Below are 18,540 nucleotides of genomic sequence, written 5' to 3'. Positions count from 1 at the left end.
GTTAGTATAGAATTACTGGGACAGTTACACCTAGTCACTAGCTACAGCTAGTTAAACCTGAAGTAATGACTGAATTAAGGATGGGCTGGCATCAGTAACTGTTCACCAGATCAGCAGGTGCCTAAGGTTTATAGAGCTGGAGGCCTAAAATTATGTGGGAGATCATAGGATAATGCTGTACTTTTGCAGAGAAAACATGCATATATTTTCATTTTCAAGTACACCTTTAACACATGCTGATTTCTGTACACATTGGGACATCTAGAGAATCACTGATTTTTGAGAATTTCTTCCATTAGGGGAATGCTTCTTAAAAGTAAAATTAATGAGTGTGACAATCATTAGGGCTGTTGGTTTTTGGTTTTTTGTCTTTTTTCCCCCAAGGCAGAAGAACAAAAGACCTAAGAATAACTATTGAAGCATGAGAAGATTCTATTCTCTACTGGATAAATAACATGATTTACTGGAGAGCACAGATAGTCAGAGGATTGCCAAATGGCTTAGATATTTAGGATTTGAGAATTTGACAAACAGTCTGGATTATTCACAGATTATAATAATATAATAATCAATTTTTTTCCATTTTTCCTACATGTATTTGTTGCTGCATAGTTGGAATTGTTTTTCTCAAAATTTGGAAACCAAAACATTTGAAAACTCTGATAAGAGATGTACTTACATTGCAAAATCAAGAACTGTAAAGTTCAGAGATGCACTATTTATAATTGCCTGTAGTTCTGATGCATAAAGATTTTTGCTTTTTATATATCTGTATCTTTACAGATTTTAATGTACAGCTGTATAGTTTCTAACACTTTAGCATAGTGGCAATTTGCTCCATGAATTAAGGTCGAATTTCCAGGTGTCTTTGGCTTCCTGCCAGGGTCTCTGAGCCCCTGCCAGGGCTTTGAGACATCCAGGGCATCCAGAGAGATGGGTCCTGGGTTCTGACACCATATTACACTACCTTCTAATTCTGTTTATCTTGCTTTTTAATCTATCAAGAACACTTTGCTTTGCACCATACATAATAGACATAATAAAAAGTAGGGCTAAAATGGGCCAATATTTGTTAGATATACTATTTAATTACCCTTATAAAAACCTGTAGAAATACTGTATCACATGTGCATATAGTCATATTGTGCACTGAAAGCTTTCAATTAAGGACTTGATTTTACATTACCATTCTATGACATTGCTGCCTTTTGCAGATGTTCTTAAATGCCTAGCACAGCAGGGGTGAGTGCATATCAGATAATGGTGCCCAAGAAGCACTTTCCCTGTGAAATGTGTAAGCTTTTTTCAGTGTCCTCCAGCATTTTGTTCAGATTTAACTGACTCTCCAGCAATCCCATTCACTTCCAAATTATAAAGTCAATAATATTCTGTCTAAATTATGCTTTTTCTTTTCAGAAAAGCATATACTGCTTAGCAGACCAACTGTGATTTTCTTTACTCTATTGCCTAATTAAATCTCCTCCACAAAAGGGATTATTATGTTCCACCTAGTACTGCATTGTAATTGAGATGGAATACCATGATAATCAACTTTTTGCGGTCAGTTTTGAGCTGACTGATCATCTAATTTTTGAGATGACTAATCATCTCATTAGAGGTTCCCATTCAAGAACGAAGATTTTCTTGTCCCTTTTAGCCTACAAGGATGTAAATTTTAATGTAAATTTGTCTGTAAATATCTTTCAGCTTCCCTAATGGCTTTTTGAGTTGCTTTGAAGGCCAATTTGAAGTTACAAAATTGTACTCCTTTTGAATTACTTTGTGTTCTGTATGTCCACCTCCCTAAAGAATACAGGACATTGTTTCTATATTTAGGAAAAGCACAAAGCTCGAGTGCTGAAATCCTTAACTGAATGTCAAATAATTTCTGACATATTGGTATGTGTTTTATGTTGTTGCCACATCTTGTTTTTTTATCCATTCAGTTTGTTCCGCACTTTAAAAAAATTTTCTTAACTCTTCTTACACTGATATCTGAATAATTTGTATGGCATTTCTCCAAATCAGCTGTTAGTTTTCTCATGCTGGGATGTATTTTGCATGGGCAGAATCCAGAACACATTCAAACAGATCTCCACATTTTCTGTTGTTGTGGGAGTAGCTGGATTTCTTCTGAAGCACAAGACCATTTCCCATTTTGAGAAGAGAGGATGACAGAGATCCCAGGTTCAAAATTTCTACTCAGACACATGGCAGGTAATACCACACACTGTGAATTTTATTTAATGTATTTATGTTTATGAGTGTGCACATGAAGATGTGGCATTAAAAGAAATAAATTCAAAGATAATCTTGAGTCTGGAAGTGAGGATTATATCAAATGTACAGGGGAATTCCCGAACCCAGGGACACAGGAACAAGCCCCAAGCCCCACCCAGACCTGAAAGCCCTCGGCAGCCAGTCAGGCACAAAGGGGGCATTGGCAGAAGTTACTGAGGAGATTTAAACCTCTCCAATCAGCCTGGATGTACACACAAACTGAGGAATAAGTCTGGAGAGCAGCACTGTGGAAAGGGACCTGGGGGTCCTGGTCAATGGTAAATTGAACCTGAGCCATTGTGCCCTGGCAGTCAGGAGGGCCAATCCTGTCCTGGGGTGCATCAGGCACAGCATCACCAGCCAGGCAAGGGAGGGGACTGTCCTGCTCTGGACAGCCTCACCTTGAGCACTGTGTGCAGTTTTGGGTGCCACAATATAAAAAAAGGCATTAAGCCATTAGAGAAATTCAGGATGATGGCAACAAAGACATTGAAGGGTCTGGAAGGGAAACCATATTTGAAGTAACTGAGATAAATTGGTCTGTTCAGCCTGGGGGAGAGGAGATCATTACTACAGTAAGGAGATAGTGGCTACACGCTGAGAGGAAAGAAGAAATCTCCAATTTGCTGTTGGATTCCAAAGAAAAGGAGATAGCCGAAAATACTAACAAGGTAGCTAATACTTGGAGCGTTAGACTGAACAGGGAAAATGAAACAGCTTATAGATTGCAACTCTTCCTCCCTCTGCTGCTCATCAGCTGCAACTGTAAATGTGGCTGTACTGATCCTTGTATCAGTACAAAAGTTTAGGGATGGAACACTGGCATGATCCAGGCTGAAAATAACCCTATCCCTTTTGCTGCTTATATTTAATTCTGTATTGTTCAGTGACCCAGGTTGGAGCAAAGACCAAAAAGTACTCACATTTTTTTTCTTTGGAACACTAGATTGAAAATATGACTTCACTTCAGACCTAGTTTTATCAACACAAGAAATTCTTATTACACAATGGTAGAAGTCAGGAAAAACCGGCTAAGGCACCACATAAGCATACAGTACTATAATTGCTATAGCTTTTGCTTTCTTTGTTCTGGAAAGACACTCCTCAGTGGAGACCAAGGAGGGCAGCTGGACATGCTGCCCACAGGGGCTGTGGAGGAGAGGCACAGGCTGTGTGTGCTCCCCTCTGGAAGTGGGCAGGAGCACGGAAAAGCCCCAAGGGCCAACCAAGTGCAGGTTCTGGAGGTGGTGGGAGCACTAAAATGAGAGATTTGGAGGTATCTTCTGACTTGGAAAAATCTGTGACAGGGATTGCACCACGACCCAGGTGCAGCACTTGGCACTTGGCCTTGTGGAACCTCATGAGGTTCTCATCCCACTTCTCAAGCTTGTCCAGGTGCCTCTGGATGATGCCATCATTCTGTGGTGCCCCTGCCCCGCTCAGCTTCCTGTCCCCTGCAATGTGAGGGTGCTCAGTGCCCCTGGGTGTCACTGATAAAGGCACTGACAAGCCCCCGTCCCAAGGCAGAGCCCTGAGACACCCCTTGAACCAGCCTAGTAAAAGATGCCCATGCCCAAAGCAGGGGAGTTGAGACTATAGAATTCTCTAATGGCCTGGCATGAAAGGGACCTTAAAGATTATCTTTTTTCAACCCCCCTGCCATAAGCAGGGACACCTCCCACTAGACCAGGTTGCTCAAAGTCCCATCCAATCCAGTCTTGAAGACATTCAGGGGACTGGGCACCCTCCATTTCTTTGGACATTCTGTTCTACTGCTTCACCACCCTCACAGTAATGCATTTCTCCCTAATCAAAACCTACTATTGCAGTTTGAAGCCATTCCCCCTTGTTACATCACTATATTTTCTGACAGTATCCCTCTCCAGCTTTCCTGTAGGCCTCCTTCAGACACTGGTTGCTATGGGTCTCCACACAACTGTCTCTTCTCCAGGCTGAACAGGCCCCACTTTCTCAGCCTGTCGTTATAGGAGAGGTGATCCACTCCACTTAACAACTTCATAACCCTTCTTTGGATTTGCTCCAACAGTTCCACGTCCTTCTCCTACTGGGGACACCAGAGTTGGATGCTCTACAGTGGGTGGGGTCTCACAAGAGCAGAGCTGAAAGAATCAGCTCCTTGACCTGCTGGCTACAATTCTCTTGATGTAGCCCAGGTCTCTCTTGGCTTTCTGGGCTGTGAATGCACATTGCTGGCTTGTGTTGAGTTTTTCATCAACCATCACCTACAAGTGCTTTTCTGCAGGGTTCAATCCATTTTCTGCTCAGCCTGGATTTGTGCCTAAGACTGCACCAACCCAGGTGACTGACTAGATGGCCCTTAACATCCTTTCCAGTCCAAAACCTTCTATAATTCCAGTATTTCAACAAAATATTGACTGTATTAAAAAAAAAACAAACCCACATGGTATTCTTAATTTCTAGGAACTGAGTTTATTAAGTTCCTTTTTAGTAATTAGTGGTCCTTTTTGCAAAACAGAGGGTCTTCATCATTGACAGAAAGCTCACACAATCTCCTGCTCAATTTAGCCTGCGATTTGTCTGCAGTGTTCCAGTTTAGCTTTGCAACAGGTTAATCAATCAGTTGATACCATGTTCTCAATATAATATTAATAAATTATCTTTTCTAATACTACTCATGAGTCTTATATACTCAATATAATTATAGAAACATGAGCTTTTGCAGCATTATTTGTTTAGGCTTACAGCTGTTCTGCAGTGACCCCAGGGAACTAGTGTGTCAGTATTAGAGGTCATGCCTGATGCTCTCTTTTTACCCTACCTACACAACTGGGTTTATTAACAATGAAACAGTTCCAGTGCAGATTTATTAGCCTTTTTCTTTCTTCAGATTAAATGAATTTTTTCTTTCTTCAGGTTAAACCTGCTTACTATGCACTCAAGGATTTTTCACTGCTTATTAAATCTATTGGGTGTGATAAATTTGTGCCTTTTAGAATACAATATATGCTTCACTTTTAAAGCAACTTAAAAGGGAACACTGCTCCTTTTTTTTTATTAAACCAGAACAAGTCTGAGTCAACTGTGATGATCCAAATAATAATGTTCTACTGGCATTTAAACAGCTGGAAGAAAACTATGAAGAGAAACTGAAGTATGTTACCTGAAGAACAAAAACCAACTAAAGCACCAGTATTTAGCAGTCTTCCCACACAGATCAGCAGTCTTTATGTTAGAAAGTTACTAGATCTGAGTTATCAAATACAATTTCAGAATAAAGCTTTAGTTAATAACCAATATTACAATAGTAAACAAACCAAAAATACAAAATAATGCAAAGTTTGCTTTAGGAAGTTAACCTTTAAAAACTGACATTTAAACAGCTCTAATGTCAATTAAACAATTGTTTTTAATAATTTTTTTAATAGTTACAAAACCAAATAGTTGCACTTTATCTTTCAGTTGCACTTTTTTTCCAGGCAGTGACATACATGTTAATATAGCTCTGTAACATATATTGAACAAACATCACATTTCTGACAGCTGGACAGATTAGCCTCTCAGTAGGACAGCATTAGAAACTTTCAGCTCATTTGTGAAGTAAGTAGTCCAAAAAGTTCTTTAGCTCTTATAAAAAAAAAAAAAGTTTTAGCTGCTTTCCAAGGCTTCTATTGAATCATGAAGTAGTATAGTCATGAACAACCATAAAAGCTTTCAAACTGGCCTGCAGATTTAGTGTGCAAAATCTGATATATATATATATTGGGCTTCATACCAATGTAGCAAAGTTTGATTAATAAAATTTTCCAACCATATGTAGAATTGCTTCATTTTTTAACCCTTGTATCTTAAGGACTCAGGAAGATACAGAACTGTGTAAAACAAATTACCGAGTTTAGCAAAATATGTTATTTCCTTGGTGCTTTGAGGTTTTTTGCTGGTTTTTGTTTGGTTTTTTTTTTCCCAGCAAGGGCAAATTTCTCAGCAGTATTTTCAGACAAAGGTTTCACTTTAACATTGCCTTTTTGTTTACCTGTAATCTGAAAAAAATACATACACATACCTAAGTTTAGATAACCTAGGAAAGCGAGGCTTTGACATCAGTCCTCACTGCCACACAGAATTTTATGATGACCAAGATAGTGGTGTAAGTTATTCTCTATGGATAAAAAGCAAAACATGCATGAAGGACAACTCTGAATCCCATTTCTTTGAATTAGCTCTGGTTCACTCAAGATCACTGACTGTCCTGCTTCCAGTCATGAAAGGGTTATTTTTTTTACAGTAGTCAGGAGGAGGCATGCCTAAGACCCAGAGGTTATTCTGTACCTCACAGCATTTTCAGGGAACAGGGGAAGGACTCCCTTCTGGGTCAGCATAGTATGGCCAAGGGAGTGGGCAAGGATTTCTTGTTGGGGGTTTCTGTGTTAATCTGATCTGCCCTGTAAAACCTGAATGCTGAGCTATCAGGCACTTGGACAGCAATGCTTGAAAAGCAGCCCCAGGACTAGAGCAAACCCCAACACTCACAACTTTTACTTTCAAAGTAGTACATAGTAGTATATTTGCTTTATGAGGCTATGAAGGTGTCTAAGAGAAAAGAGAAGGAGTATCTGCATGGAAGTTTAACTTTATCAAACTCTCATGAAATAACAGAAAATAACAGAAGACAGGTTGAAAATATGTAAGCTTCAGAAACATTTTATAGATTCTGATTAACCCTAGCTCATTAAGAATTTTTTTTTGTCAGTGTAGAAGAAAACAAATATTTTCTGCAACTTCCTGGCAATGAATTTTACCGGTGCCTCATCTGACTGTAAAATAGTTCAATTTCTCTTGCTTTTGTTATGAGTGAGACCAACCTCCACCTGTGGCACTCTCTGCCATTATCATCTCACTCAGCCTTTGTCTTCCAGTAATTTGAATTAACATTTCTCTTACACATGCAGAACGTGACAAGTCTAGAGATAGCATCAGAAAAAATTATAGGAGAAAACTGAAATACCGTAAGATTTAAGAGATGAACATCAAGAACTAAAAGACTAACCATAAAGAGAATTTTTGCCACCTTCCTAATTATAATGCAGACAGAAAAGTAGTATTATTGTGATAACTACTAGAAACATTTAATAATTTTCAACACATTTAATAAAGGAATGCACTGTCACAGAGAAATTGAGGCCAAGAACTGAACACAAAAGAAATTAGGTCAACACTTCCTGAAAGAAGAGTAGTTTCTCTAAGTTTTATGTCACAGTAAGTATATTAATAAATACTGCAGAGATTTAAATTTAAGTAATGTTTTTCTTACAGAGTTAGAGAGGAAATTTGCAGATTATTGATTTTTCTAGTTGCCAGAGAAAAATTCTGAAGGAATATTAATTATTCTGCATTTGATTTAATACTGCCAGTTGACATATCTATCTAATACACAATTAATTTCAAGCTTAGCATCAGCTTTTGAAGCATGAACAGCAAACAAAATAGAGCTTTATTCTTAAACAGTGCTTCTGTCTGTGTATTCCAATAATTAAAGCACAGTTATCTCTTGTATCCAACAAAATAGCCAGCAAAGTAGAAAAGATGGTCTTTTTGTCTTTTGTATTGATTTTCAGACTCAAAATTCTGTGAGTTCTAAACCATTAATACATGTAGTAAGAAGTGCTGGTTTCCTTTTTTCTTGTCATTACACACAGATTTTAAAAGAAAATTTGTGTTTTAAAAGCTAGGTTCTCCAAAAGCTTTCAATAAAACAGCAAGTTAATCTGTCCAAGTATTCCCAAACTGTAGCCAAAAAGAGCAGAAATTTAATTGTGATGTTTCTTTTTCCTGGAAGCAGCACTTCAGAAGTGTAACTGACACCCTTCTGGAGTGTGTAACAAGAACACTGATATGATGCTTCCATTTCAAAAGTGCAAGAGAAACTATTGAAATAACACTCACACTTAGACCTTCAACATACATTAAACACATCACAGAAAAGGAAACAGCCAAGAGGAGATAAGTAAAACAATTTTTAGTAACGCCTTCAATATTCTTTATTTTTGTTGTGGCTCTCCTCCCTCCCTGTGAATGCTCTTGGCTGTTCTCTTACCCATTTAAGTGCAAATGCTGCTGCACACAGACAGCAATTTACTGCCTCCTGCCACTGAGGCGTCACCCAACCCGCTTTCTGGGACACCTCAGTTCCCCATCCCCCAAACATACCCCAGAAGGTTTGCATTCTTGAAGATGCAGCATCTATAGCTATGCTTTGGTCTTAAGCAGGACATGACATTTTTGGTTGTTTCTTATAAAAAAATCACTTCATTGCCTTGTACTGCTCATAAACAGTTATGTTTTCGACACAGAGATACCTCAATTGGCAAGAAGTGAGGAGAACAGCTGTAAAATCATAACTATCCCCACATTTGAATGTGTTAAGTAGCATTTATTTCATTCCAGATTATTTTCCTTTTCAGTCTCTCTTCACATCTGATTTTGTTCTACTTGACATTTTGTCTTCAGCAACAGAAAAATATTCTGATGCATGGCTGGTAACAGCAGAGACAGATGTTTGACTTGGCTCTTAAGTGTCAGAAGTGCTGTCTCTTAGCATTTCTCCTGTCTCACTTGTTGCAAGCACAGAACCTCCTAAAGATGGATCATTGCATGTGCCAGGAACAGAACAAGCTGGGCTCTGAAACTGTACAGGCTCAGGTTCATCCTCCTTTCTAGGACACAAACAGTTGTTTTCAGCAACAGTTTCTTCATCTTTTACCTTTTTGTGTTGTTGTGTTGCTGCAGTGAGTTGAGTGGAAGATGCATTTTCATATTCAACAGGAAGGACTCCTGAACACAAAGGCTGACAAGGAGCAGTACCATCACCAAGCCTTTCTGCACTTTCAGTGTTTTCAGATGAGTTCATAGGCAAACATGAGGCTTCACATTTTGGATGACTCTGAAGAGAAGCAGGCTCTTCATACTCTGAAGTTACAGGGTTCCCTAGATTTAGAAGTGTTTTGTCAGGAGATTTCATCTTCTCCTTATCCATTTTTTCTGTTCTGTTTCCAGAAAAAAACATGGAAGAAGTCAGCAAATCAGAGGTATTTCTGAGAATGCCGCCAAATGAAAATACTGGTGAAGGCAATGGAAAGTTACTTTTGAAAGAAAATGCACAATTACTGGTGAGAAGAGGGGTCTTGGAGACCTCATTCACCCCAGCTCCGGTGTTGGTTTCTGAAGTACCGCAAGCTACAGTTGTGCTGGATTCTGAGGTGCGAGGTTTTTGTTCTCCTAAGACAGATGGTTTCTGTGTACCATATCCTCCAGGTTCCTTCGCACAAGGTGTTTTTTCCCTCATGTGACATAGTTTTTTTTTGTCAGATGGCTTCTTAGATTGGCTAAAAAATGAGGATGATGGTAACACCTTACATGAATTGCTAGCTTCTGATTCTGCAAAACAATCTCTTTCTGAATTGCTAAAGGGAAACGCAATGTGTGGTTTCTCACTGTCTGCTGAGACTAAATTAGGACTTGCTGAAGCATCACAAACTATGTTTTTGGTTTCAGGACCACATTTATCCTGGTTATTGGTTTTATCTGCCTTATCACATCTCCCTAAATAAAACTGAGGGAAAGCACATCTCTTGTCTTGCTTTTTGAAGGAAAATGTACCTCTATCTTTACTAAATCTTGGTAATGAGTTGTTAGATGCACTGAAAGTGAAAGGTACACCTGAAGGTCTCTCTGCTGAAACATCTACAGATTCTGAAGTTACTGCTGCTGGCTTTAAGTCCAATAAAGTGCCAGAATTTGAGTTTATTTCCTCGGAAACAGTACCTGCTGATGCCTGTCTTGCCCATTTTTCTTTAATTAACGAGTCTGGAGAAGTTTCTGCCAAGGCTGGACCCGATACTTCCTGGCCATTTCCCTCATGAAATAATTTGAAGTCACCATTTGTTTCAGAAAAGATCCTGCTTGTGGATGGGACGCTGTGAGCACTGCTTCCAGAACAGTTTCTTTTGTCAAAGCCATCTCCTTTTTGCAGGGTTCCCATTTTTATTTTATCTGTCTTATTTGCTTTGGTAGGTGAAGATATAAAAGAAATTCCTGAGGACTCATCCTTGGAGGCCTCAGCAGTTACAAATTTATACTTTTTATTTGCAGGGAAATTTTGAGTCTTAAACACATTGGGCAACTTCTGAAGTTCCATATAGTATTTGTAACGTAGCTCCTAGAATTACAGAAAAAAAATCACATTATCCAACATGGCATTTGTGGATTCAGAGGTTATAAAACTCAAGTATGACTAAGTTTTCCTATACTCTAGAGTTTCTAATGTATTTTTCCATTGCTGCTGGAAGGGAACAGAACACAGTGCTTTAAAGAGAACTGAACAAGATACACATAGAACCCTGATGACAAAGTAGGTTTTGAAAGAGAAGACTACAGAAAACTGTATTTAGAGTCACTGTCAAAACCAAAAATAGATCAAACCACTAACCTAGATATTAAGCAACAAATTCTCATGAAAAATAGCCATCTGAAATTAAGTCAGATGGTGCAGGTTTTGTTCCTTTTTGTTATTATATATAATTGCATTCTTATTAGCAATAGAAAATTGCTAATAGAAAATCTTCCAAAACAATGCAGGAAAAAAAATAAATCTATATTTCAAGGACCTAAGCAAATTCTTAATTCAATCATCTGCCACTGGTATTCTCAGAACACACATAATGAGATTCACTGCCAGCCATGGCACTAATTGTAACTGGAATCATTCTGTGCAGAACAATACTCAGCCACCCACTGGGAGCTGTTAGTAAGTAAAAAAAAAAAAAAAAAAATTAAAAATCTAGTTGCATAACTGCATCATTTGAAACTAAACAAAAAAGAGACTGAATTCAGTTTCATGTCAAATTATTATGTGGTCTTACAAGATGGAACTCTATTCTTTAGAAAACAGAGTACAGGCAGATGACTGCCTCTTCAAATGGACACTAGGGAAGTTTATGTGGATTAGAAAGCTACAGATATGACTCAAAAAGCCACACTAAATATAAAAGTAAGTATTTGAAGTCAGTCGTAAGAATAAGTTTCAGCTTTCTAAAGGCAAAAAAAGAGTAAAATTCTGACAGCTTTAATACCTAGTCAGATTTCATTCTAGAATTGTAAGGGTAACTTTCTATTGAGTAAACTGAAAACCATTTTAAAAGCTTATTTAGAAAGTTGCATCACAACAAATAGTAACTTAGCCATACTCACAACTGATGTTCAATCATACCTCATGGCTCATATTTTGAAATGCTGACATTTCTGATATTGACATAAAGCGAGTAGGGATCCTCCTACCATCTGTTTCATCCTGTCCTGCTACAGGCTGAAAAATATTTTGCAGCAGACATATTTAATTTTGATAAGCCAAAACAGACAAAATAGTACCATGCTGAAGAACACATAGCCAATAACTTACAAGAAATGTGTTTGGTATATTCTTCTGGTCCTGCCACTGCTTTAAGGTATCTTTAAATAGAGTTGAGCTCTCATTTCCTTCATAAGGTAGCTCTATTAGAAAAAACATAAGGATAGTGATGGACAATATATTAAATATACAAAACACCAAAAGGTTCCTGTGCACCTAACTGGATGCCATTTAAGAACAAACATATAGTGCCTTAAGTGAGAACCTAGTCCTTGTTGAATTTTCTGTGATATACAGCAAGAAGCCTGTGTAATACATTTTTTAAAATGCTGTAAATGCCTGGCCTTACAGAAAACATAGCACCTCCTCCTGGGAGGTAAAAGCAGTTAATGTGGTGAGCATGGTCAACATTCACACGACACCACTACAAACGTCCGTCTAGCTCAGCAGCACGCTTCTGACAGCGGCGCTATCGGCTGGGTATCAAAAGTACTGCAGGCTGCAAACACACAGCCTAGGAACCTGCTAGAGAAAGCACATTCATAAAAAGCATTTTAAAACCCCTCATGAATCTATCATCCATTTCATTTGCTCAGGTGTTTTCTTTCATGTGTTTGCCATGCAGGTTGTTTATCAGCAATTGGTTCCACAAGTTCCAGATTTGCAGACTTCCCAAATCTCGCTTTAATTAAGTCCTTCTTCCTCACCTTGAGCCATGCCTGCATCAACAGGTGTTAACTCCAATGCTAAGATTTCATTAACCACAGACTTGATATCTATCTTCTTTGGCACATACACTGGTGGTTTTTCCCAGCTGGATGCTATATTCATCACATCAAGCTGAGTTTTCATTCTAGAAAAGAAAATAAACACCAATGTTGCAAAATGCAATTTGAACATTTTTCTTCATGCTTACATGCTAGCTAAATTATACCTGCCTAACAAAAATATATATATTTTATAATGAAATCTCTAGGAAGAAGAAGGAATCAGAAAAATTACATCTACAATAACATTTCCAGTTCTCCATTTTTTTTTTCTTACAACTTGTTCACTTAGATATATAATCAATGAAAACTGCAAGAAGTAATGCTGGTAAGGCCTGCAAAAAATTACCCCCTCCACTTTCCTTAGCATACATTGCCTGAATCTGAAGTATACTACTTCTTCAGAGAGTATTGTTAATGTTAGTCTGAAACACAATGTATTTTAAACAACTCCATTTCAAATACTCTTTCTTAAATATAGGTTAAAAGGTTATAAGAAATGTAATTAAGAATGCTTAGAAGACATTACAGGTTATGTACACTGCCAACACAAAAACAAAGATACTGCAGAATTTCCACAGTCTCTTACACAAAGATTTCTGTAAAAGCTTCAAACATGCTTCAGTGTTTCTGAATTTAAATAAGAGATCTGAAAATACCCAATCCCCAAGTACTGATGAATTTCTATATTCACTTTTTACTAGGGAGATAATTCAACAGCTTGATTATCTCTAATCCCAGACAGCATGTCACTAAGATTCTTCATTTCCTGAAGTTTGGCATCCAAAATATGAAGGTATTATAATCTCTCAATTACTCAATACTATTTTAATTTTAAATTGCTTATCTTATTATATCCATTGCAGCTATGTTTTAGTTTTTCATCTTAAAAATCTAAAAGAAAACTAGAGAACTAATAAAACACGAAAAAAAATACCTTGTATTCAAGCCACAGGCAACCTATAAATAAAATGAGAATTTGTAAGATATGTGCAGTTATCCAACTGTCCAGAAGTTACTGCTTTATCAAAAGCACTAAAGTACCTGTCTTCGTTTCACAGAACTATAGAAAATAATGCTGTTAACATTAGAAAACCAAGCAAACAAACATAAAAAACCCAACCTAAACAAGTATGTCTATGACAATTATTTATCTTGTAATATTTTGTGATAAATACAAAAAAACTCCTTCAGAGCCCATGGGCCAAATCATGGGTCATATCGTCACCTGATAAGTTTCAGAAGTTCAGGTACTTGCAGACATTCAAATTAAGGACTATTTTGTATTTCTTGGACAGGAAAGGCTCTGCTATGTGCTCTCAATATGCTATTATACTATAAAAAAGGTGACTCAGTTTTAAATCAGGTGGATAATGGTGGCAAGAAGTGCAGTGCACTGCACTGTGCTCACATGAGACTTCCCAAAGGACATGTAATGAAAAGTAAAACACCTGACAGGATTAGAGCTGCTTCCCTATAAAAACCAGGTGATCTCACTGTACTAGATTTTTACAAAAAAAAAACCCCAATGCACTGTTATGGAGGGCAGGCAGGGAGGTGCTAAGTTAAAGAGAAAGAAAACAAATAGCAGAAAGAGGAAGTAGATGAACAGGAGGACTGGGAGGAAAAAAATATGAGGAAGTTAAGAAGGAACCAAAAGCGAAAGTGGAGGAAGAACAAACAGAAGGCAAAAGAAAAACAGAAGGAACAGGCAGAATAAGCAAACCAGGAGACATAGGAGGAGGAAGATGAAAACGGGATGGGGAATGACAAGAAAAGAGGGGGAGGAGGAACAACAGAACAAAAAAAAGGAGTAAGTTGAGAAAGAGAGATTAGTGGCAGTGATTAGTGACATACTAATCACTGGAATCACAGTATTTTTTTCCAAAAGTGGGAGTTGCTTTTACTTCAAGTAAAAGTTAAATATTCCTTTTCAAGTCCTTGACCAAACACTAAGTCAAACTCTGTACTTTCTTAGCACCCTATTTATCTGGAGGCACCAAAGGACCCACTGCAGAAATCAGCAATATGCTGTTCCTTAGGAAAGCAAACAGTAAAAATCACTGATAAGCTGCATATAAAACTTTCTCAAACTTTTCTAAAAATGAAAAACATTGTTATAAAAAAAGTATGAAGTGTTAAGTAATTTTAACCTATATTTTTCATTTATTGACTTTGTTTTTCTTGCTTGATTATAATCATATCTATAATACAGCAGGCTCTATTTGAGTTCTTTAGACAACTGCTATCAAAACCAAAATGTAATCACCTCCAGGAAACACTGAGGATCACACTCATGGACAAGCTTTTCACAATCCTTCAAAAAATTCTCAATGGTCTTCTTGTGAGTTTCTTTCATTTTCTTCCAAATCTGAAATTCTTTCTCTTTTTTACCTCTTTGATCTTCTAGTAATTGCTGTTTTTTTGCTTCCAGAGTTTTGAAAATTTCTCCAAATTTCAGCTCAATTATCTCCACATCATTTTTCAGCATCATCTAGAAGCATGAGAAACAAGACCAGATGTAAATGCAATAGCAATGTCCAAACAGAGTCACTCAGAGCACATCTATGCCACAAGGAGCACCTGTATGCTCCAGGCTGTAAATAAACTATCACTGGAAGAGACTCAAAGACATACACACAGAATATCCAGCATTTGTAACTCACATCTGCATCATTCGGTCGTTTTGAGATCTCATTCACCAGCTTCTCATTTATTATCCTCATTTGTTTCAGAGTGCTAAAGAAAGTTAACTGCAAAACAATTGAAACACTTAATTACAACCTTATCTATTCAATAAAATAAATACATTACAGTGCTTATCTAGAATCAGTTCAAGACAAACAAGAAGCTATTGGAGAGGGTTCAGTGGATGACCACAAGGATGATCAGGGGTCTGGAGCATTTCTTTTACGAAAAGAGACTGCAGGAGCTGGGCCTGGTTAGTCTGGAGATTATTTTAAGGAGATCTCATTGACATATATAAATATCTCAAAAGCAGGTGCCAAAAGGAGGGTGCCAGATCCTTTTCAGTGGTGCCCGCTGAAAAGACAGGAACAGTGGCCATAAACTAAACCACAAGAAGTTTCACCTCAACATGAGGAAGAACTGTTTCACATTGAGGGTGGAAGACCACTGCAACAGGCTGCCTAAGGAGGCTGTGGAGTCTCCCTCTCCGGAGACATTCGAACCCCACCTGGTCACAATTCTGTGTCACCTGCTCCAGGTGACCCTGCCGTGGCAGGAGTCTGGACTGGATGATTTCCAGAGGTTTCTTCCAACCCTATCAATTCTGTGATATTCTGAACAGTATAGTAAAAAAAGCCTGTGATTCAAAACATCACTTAATGCTTTCCTGGATCAATACACAAACTTTCTTCTGCTGTTTTTCAAAGTAATGTTCTCAGGCTCACCTACAATGCATACTGACAGAATGACTACTTTATAGTTAAAACATTGCTTTCCTCAGGCTTTTTTAACCCCTCCCCTCACAAACATCTATCACAATAGAAGTTTTAATGGTGTTATTCCAGTTTGGCAAAAAGCTGTGTGATACTCACTTTTTCTTTTTATGCCTCACATTGCTAAAACAGAAAGCTGTTCATAAGCAAAATATTTCAGTTTGAGTTTAAACTAATATTATCACTGAGTCTTCCTCCTTTATTTCTCTACACTATCACTACTTTACATTATGTAGTAGTATGTCTAGTGCAAAGGCTGTTTTCCCCTGGTTTCCCAAGTGACATACAATTGGTGATGGGAAAGACAGGAGGAAAACCGGTGTAAAAGCAACTTTTGTCTTAAAGAATAGTCAGTGCTGGACTTAAACTTTTATACTTGTACTTTTCATCACTGCCCTGCAGTTTTAATTACTGCACAACAGAACTGCCACCCTGCATCTCAACTTGCACAGGGCATGAAAAGCTCATTCTAACCGATTGTTCTTATTTTGTAAAAAATCACAACTTCTATAACCAGGCAACCAACCACTATGGCAGGCAGCTGCCTTCCTATGCAGACTGTAAAGCATCTTGCTTATACATTTATTATTACACACCCAAACTATATATCCCTAAATATGTAATTATCTGTGACCCAAATTACCTATCGCAGCTAGAGAGCCTATAAACAAAACATCTCTGGGTGGTTTTTTGGAGTTGTTAGATCTTCCTGAACTTGGAGAAACAACAATAACAAAACCAAACATCAACACTCCTCAGCCCCCCGAATCAAACAAAAAAACCCCAACCCGACAGCACTCCAAAATAACTCTCCGGGTCCTTCAGTAAATTGGGTTCAGACCTGTCGCTACTGCAATACCGCCTGGTCCGTGGGTGGGTTGGATGCAGTGTGACGGCAGCCCGGAAAGGCACAACCCGGAACCGGGCAGGCCACCAGCAACCAACCCCTTACTGCCCCTAAGCAGCACAGGCGCTCTGCCTCTCTCCTGCCCCATGCCAAGGTTTTTCCGGCGTTTCCGAATAAAAACAAACAATCTCCAGTGGGCAGCCCAACCTCCCAGCCAGGCCCCCAGAGCGGAGGGAGAACGCCGCGCTTACTTTTTCTTCCTGGTACACCGTGTCTATGAGGTTGACGGAGTGGAAGATGCCCTGATGCTCCTCGGAGACGCACTGCCCGCACCCCGCCTGCCGGCACATGCGGCAGTAGAGCTGCACCGTCCGGCTCGGATGTTTCTGGCAGCTTCCCCCGAACGCCTGCAGGGAGAGCAGGTCGGGCCCCGGCTTCGGCCCCAGCGCCGCCTCCCCGGCCGTGGCGGCGCCCGCCGCGCCGGACCGGTAGAGCTTGACCACCTCCGCCAGGGTGGTGTTGACGGGCAGGGCGGCCACGCCGCCGCGGGGCAGCAGGCACAGCTTCCGGCACAGCGGACACGGCACCCGGGCGCAGGACGGGCCCGGGCCCGGCCCCGGCGCCCCGCGGCCGAGACGGGCCTGCCCCGGGCTCCGCTGCAGCTGCTGCAGGCGGGCGGCCTCGGCCGAGGCCATGCACTCCAGCACGCAGCCCCGGCAGAAGTTGTGTGAGCACAGCGGCAGCGTCACCGGCTCCTCCAACAGCGACAGGCACACGGCGCACGTCAGGCTCGCCTCCATCGGCGGCGGAGAGGGGTCGAGCGGCCGCCGCCGCTCCTGCTGCTGCTGTTCCGGGTTCCGCTCGTACCACTGCCCCTCCACTTCCAGCTGGAACGGCACCGGGGGGCTGCGGCCGGGCTGCCACAGAGCCCGGGAGCGCCGCGCTCCAAACGCTGCTTCCTGCCGTCAACTTCCCGAGAAGTGGCGCCCGGCCGCGGGGGGCGGGGCCCGGACAGAGGGGTTGGTGATAGGTGAAGGCGCGAGATTGACATCGCCTTTCTCCAATAAAAGCAGGGGAGGTCAAGGGGGCGGGACAGAGGGTTTTGGGACTCGCCTCCTGCCTGGCGCGCGATGCGGTGGCCTGCGCGGGGTCCTAGCGCCGCCGCCGCCGCCGCCATTTTGCGAGGGGCTGTGGGCGGAACTCCCGCCTCACGTGCTGGGAGGGGAGCTCGGGAGGCGCTGGGAGCGCTGCGCGTTTGCAGTCCCGGGAAGCATCCTTGTTCTTTTCTGCCAACCTGCAGGGTTAAAACCAAGTGACTCCGCAGTGCCGAGTACGGCTGTTGGGAGCTACCTCCAGCTGCGCTTGCAAAGTCAGAACATAATTTCGGTTTGGAGTGATGTTAGTGCTGAGCAACTGGGATAGTGTTCAGCTTATTTTCCCCGTCCCCCGCCACCTTTTTTGTTTTGTTTACTTTCACTGCCAGCGCCGTTCGCCCCAAAGTTCTGGCTTAGCAATTTTATTATCCTCCCGAAGTGTTTGGAAATGAGTCAAACTCAAGAGAGATTGGAAAGAAATTTCAAATTTATTATAAATCAACATATCTGTAGCACGATGTCAGTATTTGCAATGAAGCCAGATGTGCTGTAATTACTGTTATTTCCAGAGGCTGGTGTGACTCCCAGAGGGAAGCCACAGGCGCAAAGGGCACAAAAGCAGGCAGGCATTCGTGCCTTTCTGTAGCAGTGCTTTATTCACTCACACGGACTGCACTGCAGAAGTTTTATCCTACTGTAAGAACATCCC

At 40.3% G+C, this 18,540-nt stretch overlaps 1 protein-coding gene across 2 annotated transcripts; it reads right to left on the bottom strand.

The window, feature by feature from the left end:
• Positions 1–5,355: 5,355 nt before the first annotated feature.
• LOC120497912 (tripartite motif-containing protein 54-like) lies at positions 5,356–17,708 on the bottom strand. 2 transcript variants are annotated; one of them, XM_039699985.1, is made up of 9 exons: positions 16,989–17,708; positions 15,096–15,182; positions 14,699–14,923; positions 13,367–13,389; positions 12,370–12,515; positions 11,714–11,805; positions 11,525–11,620; positions 10,081–10,474; positions 9,128–9,302 (listed from the first exon to the last, which is right to left on the bottom strand). In XM_039699985.1, the coding sequence occupies exons 1-9, from the start codon at positions 17,535–17,537 to the stop codon at positions 9,274–9,276; spliced, it is 1,641 nt and encodes a 546-aa protein (XP_039555919.1). In that variant the 5' UTR covers positions 17,538–17,708; the 3' UTR covers positions 9,128–9,273. The 2 variants fall into 2 exon arrangements, with proteins under 2 accessions (XP_039555918.1, XP_039555919.1); XM_039699984.1 differs by having other exon boundaries at positions 5,356–10,474; positions 16,989–17,707.
• Positions 17,709–18,540: the final 832 nt, after the last annotated feature.

Source organism: Passer montanus, unplaced genomic scaffold (genome assembly GCF_014805655.1).
Source record: "Passer montanus isolate IOZ18808 unplaced genomic scaffold, ASM1480565v1 scaffold14, whole genome shotgun sequence".
Classification (NCBI taxonomy): Eukaryota; Metazoa; Chordata; class Aves; order Passeriformes; family Passeridae; genus Passer; species Passer montanus.
Note: the sequence above shows the minus strand (reverse complement) of the source record. Positions and strands in the feature narration are given on the sequence as shown.